A 13845-nucleotide genomic window follows, 5' to 3' on the forward strand; every position below is an offset into this window, starting at 1 on the left:
CGTGCACGCATACATTTCTCCATTAAGTACTGCACTCCACAATCGCACCTTTAACTACTCGCAAAATTGTCAGGAAGTCCCAATTTGCGAAAAATTAGACTTGATAAATATATGGCGCATACAGTAATATGATACCCAATAGAGAGCTGCTTTTTCCTATTATATGCTGCATTACAACATGTGATGTCAATGGAGTATGATTGATAAACACTGAGCCTGGTTATACCACATTCAGAATCATACGGGTGAAATATATAATTCAGTATAATGTACGTGTATATGCTACTATGTGTAAGATGAAGCACTGAAACAAATCATGGACATTATACCAGAGTGCATATACACACAGACCAAAGAAATATAAGCATATCTTTCCACCAACAGTTAGAATAATTGAATGTGAATTCTGTCCTGATATCATGTTGCTCAAGTATGAAAACAGACAAATCAGAACTGTAGATCACGGAACATTCATTTCATTTCATTTCATTTCATTTCTTTATTGTCCAAATTATGTTTAAAAACATGGCATGGAAATTTGATTTTGTCACACATTCATAAACACATATTGACAACAGATAAAAAGCAAATAATATTACATTACATATAAAACATCAAGTGAATACTCAAAAAATACAGGGAACCAAACATACATCACAACATTGACTAGCATCATGTGTTTAACGTGCAGAGGGGGAAAATAAATATATTTGTGTACATACACAGAAAACTATGGAAAAATCAATTGCCGCAAAAAGTTGTATAACCACAAATTCTAAAACACCTTACTTTACACAGACCACTCCAAATATCATAATCCATAAATTATAACACATATTGCACATATTCCTTACACCCCACCCCCCATACACACAGCTAAAATCTGCTTCGTTTCACTGAATCCCTGACACGCCCGATGTGCACAATCAGACAACTATTGCACATCAATCTTAATTCACTTAAAAGTTATTCTATTCAAATAATTACAAACCATAAAATTCTTGTGTTTTTGATAATGCACAAAATACCCCCCCCCCCTGCCGTCATACACCAAACCAGCTACAGCTCTCCCTTCACTTTATACAAAAATCAGCGGTTGTTATTACACATCCTGATTGCGTATGGAACAAAGGAGTCTGCATATCGATTTGTACGACATTTCAGAGACCGTAGTCTTCTGCCTGATCGTAGGAATTCAAAATAATCATGTAGCGGGTGATTCTCGTTTAACATAATACCATTTGCCATATTGGCGATCCGATCTGTACATTCCTTTGTAAGGTCGTAACTTTCCCCAGTGATTTTGCTAGCCTGTCTCACTATGGCTTCCATTCTCTTGAAGTCTTGTTTCCTGCAGACCCCGAACCAGATGACACAGTTAAACAATACAATACTTTCAACAAGTGATTTGTAGAAAAGATTGAGAATAGTTCTATCAATGTGTAGTGATCTCAGTTTTCTCAGAAAGTACATACGAGTCCGGGCTTTTGAGATAACAGATCTACACTCTTCAGTCCAAGAAAGTTTACTGTCCACCGTTGTCCCTAGGTATTTGTAACTCTTGACTATCTCAATATCTGTACCACCAATATTTATAAATTTTGGCTGTGGGGGCATTTTCCGAAAATCAAACACAATCTCCTTAGTTTTGGTGAGATTTAACTGCAGACAGTTCTTGTCACACCAAGAGGTAAAACGTTTAACCTCGGCCCGGTAGCTAGATTCATCCTCATCAATAAGTCCTAAAATGACAGTGTCATCTGCATATTTCAAAATGAATACATTTTCCCTTGCTGATTTACAATCGTTCGTGTACAGAATAAACAGCAACGCCGACAAAACACAGCCTTGTGGAGCACCTGTGTTCAAAACGACAGGGTCTGAAAAGCAATTTTGAACTTTCACAGTTTGAGACCGATTACATAAGAAATCTTTTATCCATAAGATCAGATAAGATGGTACATTCATGTGACGCAGCTTCTGAAGAAGAATGTGAGTCTGCATAGTATTGAACGCCGAGGAAAAGTCTACAAATAAAGCACGTGCATAGCGTCGTGGTTTATCGGTGTGCTGAGCGGGCTCATGAACGAGTGTGAGAACAGCGTCATTCACAGACTTTTTAGGTTGATATGCAAATTGAAGTTTGTCAAGAAGATGGGACACTGATGGATAAAGGAACTGCATTATCAGTCTCTCGAAGCATTTCATGACAATCGAGGTAAGTGCCACTGGTCTGTAGTCGTTAAGCTGTGAAGTGCGATTTGTTTTCGGCACCGGAATCACGATCGCTGATTTCCAGCTGGCCGGAGACATACCTTCATTCAATGACATTTGGAAAAGTTCACAGTAGGGAGTTGCAAGCTGTTGGGCGCAGCATTTTAATAGTTTAGCATGTATCTTATCCGGGCCCACTGCTTTGTTCACTTTAACCCGTTTGAAAAGAGTCGCGACTGTTTGCTGGTCAACGCGAGGGGGTGTGACGCTAAGCTCTCGTAGCTCTGAACACATTGATGTGACTTCGGCAGAGAAATCCATGGTGTCGAAACGAGCATAGAATTTGTTAAGTTCATTCGCTGTAATAAGGGCACTGTTTGACACAAATGCAGAAGCCTGTTTCTTCTTCTGATTAGATCCTGTTAATGTATGTAAACATTTCCATGCTTCCCTCGTGTTATTTGATCGAAAACACTTTTGAAGTTTCACTTTGTATTTCATTTTCGAACTTGCGATTTCTTTCGTCACTTGTTTGCTTATTTCTTTCACTTTATCGAAATCTCTGTTTTGAAATGCGATTTTCTTTGCATGAAACAGCGCCTTCAGTTCTTTCGTCACCCATGGTTTATCATTTGGATAACATTTGACCGTCTTGTTGGAGACATGAAGCTCTTCACAAAAAAGAACGTAACTGCTGACAACATCAGCTGCTTCCTCTAGATCATCAGCACTTCCTATAAGCATATCCCAGTCAGACAACTCAAAACAGGTTTGTAGCATTTCCATAGAATGCTCATTCCATACTTTAACTTGTTTTGGGGTTACTTTATCTGATTTCAATTTACTTTTATACTTAGACATCAAATGAACAGTGGAATGATCTGAGTTACCAATGGGGGAACGGATGTTAACTTTATAAGGATCTTTCACTGAGCAGTAGCATTTGTCAAGAACCCGATGTCCGCGAGTTGGAATCTGCACACACTGCACATAGTTGGGCAGTGCGTCCTCTAATGAGCAATGGTTGAAATCACCAAGTATAATCTTCGGTGAATCAGGTGACGCCGTTTCCATGGCATTCACGGTATCCATGATATCTCGAACAGCTGCATCCGCGTTAGCGTCGGGTGGTATGTAAACAAGAAATATGTCTACTTTGTTGAATTCTCTTGGCAGATAAAATGGTCGGAACGAAACACAGAGAAGTTCCAAATTTTGGTGACAGATCTCGTTATGTACTTTGTAATTGCGACACCATTTCTCATTCACATATATTGCAAGTCCCCCTCCTCTAGTTTTGTTCGTTTCTGCAAAATCTCTGTCACTTCGAATCATGTCGAAACCGTGAATGTCAAACGCCTCACTAGGTGTATCTGGGTTTAACCAAGTTTCCGTAAAGCATAAAATTCCAGAATTTCTGAATTCATTGTCATATCTCACTTTTCCACGAATTTCGTCAATCTTGTTTCCAATTGAACGAACGTTACTCATTGTTATAGTAGGCAGGGCAGGTTTGAACTTTCGTAGACGTACCTTTTGTCTTATTCCTCCCTTCTTACCTCTGCGGCGTATTTTCACTCTATCGTTTGTCTCACCATCCTCGCGTAGTGGCACCCATTCCGGCAAGCCGACCGGTTTGAGTTTCGAGGCCTCAGCTGTAGCTAGTTCGAATATGAAGTTGCGTTCATATGAAATGTTTGGGGTGTGGCTCTCCAGACATAAAAAACCCGGTGAAAGCAGAACACAGAAGGTTAAAATCCATATCCAGGGCATACTGAACGTTTGCACTAACATGATGACAAGGAACAGTTGACGAAAAATTTCACAAGAAAAAGTAAAAATGGATAAATTGTAGACAAAAGCACAGGACTAAAAAATGTGTGACTTGGTCGCCACTGAGCAGCGCCCTCATTCTGGGAGGAAAATAGACACAAAAGAAGCTATGAACTTAAAATCTAGAGAGCAAGAAAAGTTTGGTAATGCTGTGTGGCAGAGATGTTGAGCAGCACTCAATTCCATTTGTAATCAGAAAGTCTGTTATTTTTTTTTTTGTTGCTTTTTTCATACAGAGCAACGCATAGATCAGGATGGACTTTCTCTTTAAAGCTTGTAGATGATAAATAAATCTTTCACACACACACACACACACAAACACACACACACAAACAAACAAACACACACACACATGTACACTGATACAAACAAAAGAAGACAATATACTCTGTCAAATCAACGCACCTGTCCAGTTCTTGGTGCTGCCGTCTCATGTAGTGAAATGTCTTGGCCATCAGCAGATTGTCCTCCTCCAAGTTCTCATCTGGGTCCTGGTACTGAAACGGGACCGCATCACCAAATCCTCCATCTGCAACCTCATCAATCTCCCTGAAATGATATCAATGGGGGGAAAAGGGCGGGGGTGTAATGTATGCACCCACTTAAAGGAGAAGTCCGGACGATTTTGAAAAAAAAATTAACCAAAATCTACATAAATAAAGGACCATAATGACAAAGTTTCATTGAAAAAGACCCTCCCAACTCGCCACAATCGATTTTTTAGCATCACTAATTTTGAATCGTAACCGTTCGATTTCTGTACGCCGGCGAGAAAGATCACGTGACAGCGTGACGTATCCTCCTCACATTGCTTTTTGCTTGGAGCGTCAGCTGGCTCGGGGGAGCCCTGCTTGAGCAACGGTGATACGGGCCAAGCAAGCGGTAGTAGCGTACCGCTCAACAGTCTCTGACCGCACAGCGGATGCACGCGGCATGATCTATTGCTTCATTAAAAAAATGCCGATGTGTCAAGTGTTAGGGTGTTGTCAATACTTCAACTTTACTAGTAAGTCTTCAAATTGAAGAAATATTTCGATTTTAAATTGATATTTATCCACGATACTACCTTATCATGATCCTGAATGCTACAACACACAGCCCCATTACGCTGTGTGTATTGGGCTGCTGGTCGTAGTTACCGGCGCGGCGGCGGTACCAAGCTGGCGCTGGCGTTTCTTCCGTGGTTCAAGTTACATGTATACTGTCGTATTTTATCACCGTCAGACACACTTTTCAACAGTCTCGGACAACAAAAGAGGCAATAATTCTGACATTGACAGACTGATTTCAGATTGTTCACACTCAGAAGTCGAAAAAAACGATCGCGGACTGTGATAGCACTTGGCAGCAGCAGACGTAAATGTATGCCTGAACAGCCCGACAACAGCTAATGCATTGTAAGTGATGGGGTGGACACTAATAAGTACGGCAGTATTATAATACATACATATTTCAATTTAAACGAAAATGTTATAGCATTGCAACTATTTTACATTAATCTTTGAAGATTTTATATAGATATATAACGAAGATTATTTGAATAAAGGAATACAGCGTTTGGCAACAGCACTTGTAAATCGGTGTACGGTCTCCTGCAGTAGCGCCGACAAGGCACACCTATGCAGGCATGCAGATACCGCCCGCAGTCAGCAGTGCAATGGGAGATCGATGCGTAGCTGGGCTTCACTCGCGGTGCTCTCAGCTGAGGAAACTGCGCCCGATACGTCATGCGCAATGCATTCTGGGACAGATAGTACGAAGGGCTGCTCGCGACGGATTCGAACATGAAGAATTATCTTATTTTTAAAAAAAATCATAGTAAATGTATCTGATGGTCTTTTCTCGTCGGGAAAAGGGTAATAGGTTCATGAAATATTGTTCTTTACACACGAAGCGGCTGATAATCGTCCGGACTTCCCCTTTAATATCTAATGTATCTAATATGTATTTTAAGTCTTTCTGCTTTGGTGTAAAGCACCTTTAGCATTTAATCAGAATGGAAAATGGGGTTATGGACATTTAATGTATTATCATTACCATTATTATCTACTACACCATTTTTTAACACCATTTTCTAGTTTTCAATCCACTTAAAATGAGAGATTACCAGTATAAGTTTTCAGATGATATATTGTCACGCAGAAGCACGGGTGTTGAGTAATATGTTAATCTTTGCATTAGATGATTGAAGACAGAAGTGGAAAGGCAGCGGTGTACAGTGTGTGGGGGACATTTACTGCCACATTGGGGAGTGTTATGGGAGATCTGCTGCACATCAATTAGAAAATTAAAAGCATGAAAAAAAAATTGAAATCCTTGAAATCATGGAAATATCAGAAGACAGAATGGTGATCGGCTAAACCTATCAATTCACGGGGAAATTCTGCTTCAGAACTGATCATGATTGTCCTAATTGAATTTGCAACTGTGAATTATGCTGCACTGGAGAAAAGGTCGATTAACTGCACCTGCACAAAATAACAAGGACAAATGGATACTTCCCAATTTGAGAGAGAGAGAGAAAAAAAAAAGAAGAGAGTTTTAATTTTCTAAAATATTTTGTCAAATTTCAGAACTGGTTATAAACTTAGAGATTTAGGGGCTTATTAGTGATGATAATTCTGCAAACCGAAATAAATGAAGGTGTATGACCAAAGCTGGCTCAAAAGAGAGACAATTTTGTATATTACCTAATGAAATACTACATGTAGCAATGATTTATGATCAGAATGGAGAGATTCATACTTCAACATTGTGCTTTCTTGGACTTCAGTAGAACTCCAGTGCAGTGCATGATAGTGATTTCAGCTTGTGCATGGCATTGCTGTCAGTGGCAGCGTATGCACCTGGCATTTGTCGTGAAATAATCCACGGATTCAGCCAAACCAAACTCTGCCACGGAGCTTGAGAAACTTCCTCTCTTAACTTCCTCTAATTTCTGTGTGTGTGTATGCTTGCTCCTACCTGGGCAGGTGCACCCAGGCCTATAGGCATCAAAATCTCTCCCAGTCAAACGTTCAACAGTTACCTATAATACCTGGTAACAAATTTATGTAAAATTGTTTATTAAAGAGAAACACTTCCTTTTAAGATTCCAAAAGTTTCTTCAGAGTGCACACAAAAAGAAAGAGTTACTGTACGAGCTGAAATTTTCGCGGTGGTTTTATTTTCGCCAATTTCGCGAATTGCCTTTGAACTGAAAAAAAAATACCAACGTGCGAATAAGTAAGTTCAGGTAGACCCTCGCAACCGCGAAATTAAGAACACACGAAAATGCCTTCCAAGTAGCAATTCGCGAAAATATCTGTATGCAAAAATTTCAGCTCGTACAGTACACTTTGTACGGTTTTGTAATAAAGTAAAAGGGCCAAAGAAACTACACTAAATATATTTTCACTCATTGCAAAGAGAGGCATCATGGGAGAAGTTGGTTTGGCTTGCATGATAACTGTGCAAACATGATAACTTTAACTTGTGTACATAGCACTTTTCTTCATTTTACAAAAAAGACAAATATATTGAGTAGAATGATATAGACTCTTGCACAAATAGAAATGCAAACATTTCCACTTCTACAATGAGTGAGAAATGAGTGAAGGGTTAGAGTTTAATCTGTAAATCTTAGCTTTTAATCCCTTTGCATCTACTACTGATGATAAGAAGTGTTCTTTGAATTTTGTTCACTTTTGCAACATATTCCAATGCACACAGGAGGATGTATTATAATCTAACTCTAGTGATGCTTTGTATTATGTAATCACTAGCACAAGGTTCTGCATGTAACTGTTACTCTGCTGCTACCTCAAAGTACCTTCCAATCACCAGGGGGAAAAGAAAATATATATTATTTTCCCCCTGTATCAATTGTTTAGTGGCCATGAATAAAAAGCCTTACAATCTTCTGATAATCTACCAACCGAGTACAATCACTTCATTTGCAATTGAGACCTTGTTGAAGGAGATGTCATGTATTACTTCGGCAAGATTGTTCTTCAACCCTTAGGCAGTAAGTAATTTCTTGCAACATAAACAGTCTATTCTCCAATAAGAAGAAATAATAAATTTCACAATACAACAGGAGATTATAGTATAGAAGAGAGCAAAACAGGGATGATTATAAAAGACCCAGACAAAGAAACACAAACATTATATACAAGAACACCTAACTCACACACACACACACATGTATATACAAACATGAATAAGGGTAGGTAGGATGGCACAAGGACTAAAAGTAAGTGATGCTCAATGTAGTATGAATATTACCTTAATAAGCAGAGAAAAATCAATCTCTATTGTGTGTTAAAGGCAGGTTACCAACACAAATTTAGTGTTGTGCAACCAGGACACATATTCAAATCAATCTTAAATTTCACTTTATTTTCAATTTTTTTCAACAGAACATAAAAGTAAAGAACTTTGGTATACATTGGTTGATGGCAAGATAAAGATTAGTTGAGGTAATTAACAAATTCACACATGCTATAGTGTTTGCAACTGATTGCTACAGTGTTTCAAACCTGTTTTGAATATTTCACATGCATATTGAATAGTTCAAAATATTCATTATATTACATAATTTGAAAATCTTGAAAAAGAAGTAAAAGCACTCCGCAAGCACTTGCTTCATTTCAATGCTGAAACTATCTGCGAATCGTTCAAAATATAATACCTAAAGAAGAATTGTCCACTAGTTTCTAACCAAGAGGTCATAAAAATGTATTGTAACTACAGCCAATAACAACTAGGAATTCTCATTTCAAAAAATTTCTTCAAGATTTTCATTGAAAAGTGTTTACATTTTGACTCTCTAATTTGGGCAGGAGAGAAGAGGGGAAGGTTTATCAAAGTCCAAATAAAAGTCAAGATAACAAAACCAAACAATGTGGGGAAATACACTCAAATGTGAGTCAGGAAAATACACAAAGTATCTTTTGTGTATCAACTCTTTATGTGCCACGTTCACACACCCGACTCAGTCGATGGCGTGCCAAGTTCTCATGCTCAAACGCATATAAACCTGCCCTCGACAAATCGTCAAATGTCACTATACAATGAAAGCGTCTCTTGCGATTCCATTCCTGTCACAGGTAGCTTGCATTCCATGTGGTAGTTGACTATGAAGCTGTGTTCCTACTAGATTTGTGGGTAAATTGTGAGTTTCTGTCACTGTTTTTGTGTGGAAAGTCTTGCTTAGAACTACAAAATGTAGCAGTTACTAGTCATTTGAAAGAAAAGCAATCATAGATTTGTCACACAATTTAGATCAAAGCAAAGCTCAGCATTTTCTCTAAAACTTTGCTCATTACATATTCAGGGTAACAAAAATAGATAAAAGTTACATAGATTTGAAAAACAGAATGTTTCCCAAAGCAAGACTGCATTGAGGCAAGCACTGTCTCAGCATAATGTGGCACACAGGGGGTTTACACCATGGCACATAAAGAGTTAAGTGAGATCTACTCCAACATACAGGAAATGGAAGCTCATTAAACCGTTGAGGACGGACTGATTTTGCCACAACACACATTTCCCATAGACCCCTGCCCGAGTATGTTCAGGACTGCTCCTCAACAGGTTAATGTGATACTTGAATAGTTGGACCAATTCTTACTTCTTTCTGATAAGTTATTCTAGCATTAGTTTGGTAGTATTGTGCATAGTTGTTTATCTGCATTGGATTAGAGAGACAATTATGTGCTCTACAAATTCGAGTATTAATTTTCCCTTCTATTTTTGCAATTCTTTCTTTCTTTTACTGATGATAAATGTGTATCAATATCAAGCAATGCATTAACATGTCATATTTTTCATGATTAAAAAATCATCAATTACTAATGCCATGATAATGGCATAATCTAGCCGCTGGATGATAGGTCGTGTCAACCCTTTTGTAGGCTTGGGTATTAATGTGATGGATTTATACGTAATGCATTGGACACTCCCTATATACTTTAAATGTGAAAAAAAAAGAATAGATGTTGAACCTTGAAAAGTCCATTACACTAATTGCAATGTGTTTGTTGTCTATTCGATTTGAGGAGGCTTCCCAGGATTCTGGCTACACAAAAAAGAACACTTTAGCCTTGGTTATTTCAACAAACACATATACAAACACACACATTATCCTGTTTATTTTGCCAGTATGTTTGGAATATACTGACTTGTTTACGGCAATTTCACAAGTGGCTGAATACACAAAATAAGAACCCCGGTGACAGAATTAGGAATAAGAGATATCCCTTTTCATGAATTAAAATTTGTCATTCCAAATACTAGAAAAGATATACAAGCAATTGTGGTAAAGGAAGAATGGTTTTTGTGAATGTGTGCCCACTTGTAAAATGTGTGATAATAAAAACATTGCAAAATATACCATATATCCAGTGAACAAATACTAACAAACATCCATAATCGTTGCATTATCCACTAGCAGATCATTATTATTCATTAATGGCAGTACAGTAGGTTCTGAAATGGTTTTCCTTGACAGGTGTTTGATTTGCAGGTATCTTTTTGTTAAAGCAAAATTCATTCTGATGACAGAAATGGGTACTTATCAAAGAATTTGTTTTCACAATTGCTGCACAGTCATACACTCTCAAAACATCAGGATCTCTAAAATGTTTTGTTTTTTTTAATCTCATCCTAGGTAGCAAATTATTGGAAGGCATGCATTACTTCTATCAGGGTTTGGGGTAAAACTTGAGTTTTTGATAACTTCTTACAACTTTTCTAGAGAGTTGGCAGCTTTGATGGAAGTTTGTTTCATTCTCCCACTGATACTACAGCAAATTAATACAGTTAAGGAGTGCTTATAAAAGAATGAAAAAATAAATCTAATGAAGTGGCAACAAAAGGAAATATTTTGTAAGAGTTAAGAAAGCAATCTTAGAGGTGACACAATTCAGTAAGTTTCTTTTTGTAGAAAGAAGACATTCAAATTACCATAAACCAGTGGTACAAACATGTCAGATTATGGTCAATGTTTGCCAAGCTGTTGATGGTCTTTTGACAGCCTTGTATAACATTATCATCAGCTGAGAAACAAACAGGTGTTATCACAATTTTGAGGGGTACTGAGTTATTGGTAGCACATTGTAGAGCTTGGGTGTCAATTTTATATTATTTTCATTTTCACCAAATATTTTTTTTTAAAAATCAATACCACAAGGGCACAATTTTACCCAATAGTTAGAGCAATGCTATGAATCTACTCACTTTTGATTAAGTAAACTTTTTGTTTCATGAAAATTGATTGTTTTGTTTTTTTATCTATACTCAAATCTTAGAATGCAATAGCGCCTTTCTGGCTCTCAGCTGACAATATCAATATATCATCTATCTTCATATCTATTTTGGAAACAATGATAAAAAAGCCACAAAACTTACCTGTCATCCTGGGAGAATCTCTCTGACACGGATGAAAATTGGAACGATCCCGATGCCCTGGAATGAAGAATAAAATGCCTCATAAAGTCTAACAGAAAATTACATTCATTAACACTTCATGCCATGTGTGTATGCTTGACTCAGATCATAGTGTGTCCAGGCCATATATATGGTCTACTTGGACACTACAGTGCATTTTAAAACAGTTGATAAACAAGAGAGGGCAGTACATCATAAGTGTTATGTAAAATGCTCATTCATGTTCACCGCACCTGCAGTGCGTGAAACAGCTGTGCATGCAGACAAGCAATACTATGAGAAATATGCAATATGTATTATAGTGACAGTCCCACTGATGTAGCATTGACAGGATTTTATTTTGAAGCACACACAGCTTACAAAACACGAATCAACAGCAAATGCAATAACTGCACATACAGTATATTATGCTCGCAATATGAAAATAAATAAAACATATTTTTTGTTTGTTAAAATGTTAAATTGTGACATGTTTATCAAAGTTTAGATCAGCAATTGCAATCTTAAAATTTGTAAAGATGGTGATAATTGACTTTTTAAAAAAAGGAAAAAAATCAGCCATGGGACATCTTTTGTTTGGGGAGGGGGTAGGGGAAGGGGTCTATACAAAAAGTGGCAATCCACACTTCTCACAGCAAAACCATATGGTAGTCTGAGATATATACTTGAAATCATACATCTTCTGGTACATTTCTTGAAGCCCTAGATTGCTTGTGAAAGAGAGTGAAGACCTCTGGAGATCACCTAGTAGCTTCATTATTATAGTAGATTTCAGGTGAGAAATGTAGCCATTTTAGCCTTTACCAAGCAACTCATTTCTCACTTCATGCAGTTATCACTATCAAATGATTATGTAATCATTACATTGACAGAAACAATGTTTTATTAAAGAGGTTAATTTAAACTTCTTGAAATCATTTTGAAGTGCAGCAATATCGAGGCAATCCTACGCTTTACTAAACAAGTTAGAAAATGATAATGTGCAAATACTATTGGGATGTAGTGGCATCTGACCAAATCCTTTGACCCACAGTTTGATTCACATGCAAAGTTCACTGAAATTGGTCCCGATCCAAAATTTGATCATGCAAAGTTTTTATTTCTGCAGTAGTTTTCTTTCAAGAGAACACTACCTAATTTCACCAATGCTTGTTATACACTCAGTCTTATGTGATTACGTCAATCTACACATATCCCAAGCAAAAGTTCCATTCAAAAAGAAGAATATCAACCTTGATATCAATTCACTCAAATTTCTAAACATTGAAGAAAGTTGGTACATTGTTTGTCCGGGACTGGTGATTAGAATTTCAACACTATGCATGTTTTCCAGGAGAACACATACTACATGTACACTGCATACAGAAGACTTACAGGGGTAATGGCACCATCGGTTTCAACCTGACAAGTGGAGCCAAAGTCTAAAATGTGTTAGCACTCTAACAGGTCTCATCCCATACTTACATTAACTGTATCTAAAGTTCTATCTCATGAAACAGCACATGCACTGACTGTGTTTACATATGCAATTTTATTGCTGGTTCATATATCTGCCACCATAAATTCATATTACGGCATATCTTTATTCCACAAAGCTAAGAAATATACGTGTTTCTGACGTGACCATGACGTACATGTACGAACTTGCTTCTTTCTTTCAGAATAAGCAATGTACTATACCATATTTTGGAAAATGAGGAGGTCATAGACATTTTCGCCAGATGTTGTTTTCATGAAATGACACCGAGGATACTGTAATGCCATAGCGCATGGTGTGGCGTTTTTTTTTTTTCACGTGTCGTTGAATTTGCAGGTTAAATGTGATTTGCGAAATTCACGAAAATTAAACCCTCGAGAAAATATTAACAACAACCAAATTGTTTCAAATAATTAAAGTTGGTTACTTTGCCTCACTTTAGTACATTTTCATTAAGATTCTAGTCAGGACATTTCAAATATGTCTCCATCTGACAGAATACATCTATTTTTTTTTTAAAGACTATAGAAAGACAGGTGTGTATGATGGTTAAAGGTCCTAATTACCTTTGGGAGCAGTGGTTTTAAAAAATTTTCAAGATATCACATCTGATGCATATCATGTAGGTCTGTTGTATCACAAAACATCCTACATATAAAATCTTTGCAATAAAGCCTGAAATATAAGGAGATATCAGTATTTTTATCATTAAACCATAACTGTAGACGGTTTAGTCTTGAAACATTTTTATTACAACTTTTGTTCACATTTTGTGTATTTCACAATACTTAACATCCATTATACGGATTCAAATCTTTACCATGGCTGTTTCTATCCCTAACAAATAGTTTAGAACTATTCAAAAGCACTAATGCTGGGTTTTTGTTTCT

The 13845-nt window shown here is 37.2% G+C and overlaps 1 protein-coding gene across 1 annotated transcript in view; it reads right to left on the reverse strand.

Moving 5' to 3' along the window:
• The window catches only part of LOC139739393 (uncharacterized), a 103414-nt gene that overhangs the window by 75961 nt on the left and 13608 nt on the right, over positions 1 to 13845 (reverse strand). The window contains exons 2-3 of the mRNA XM_071650013.1: positions 11440 to 11496; positions 4453 to 4596 (exon numbers count right to left, since the gene is read on the reverse strand). Of these exons, the coding sequence (XP_071506114.1) occupies positions 4453 to 4596; positions 11440 to 11496 (201 nt within the window). The remainder of the gene's footprint in view (positions 1 to 4452; positions 4597 to 11439; positions 11497 to 13845) is intronic.

Source organism: Diadema antillarum, unplaced genomic scaffold (assembly GCF_040938485.1).
Source record: "Diadema antillarum isolate AM-2024a unplaced genomic scaffold, OU_Dant_1.0 seq00000798_RagTag, whole genome shotgun sequence".
Lineage (NCBI taxonomy): Eukaryota > Metazoa > Echinodermata > Echinoidea > Diadematoida > Diadematidae > Diadema > Diadema antillarum.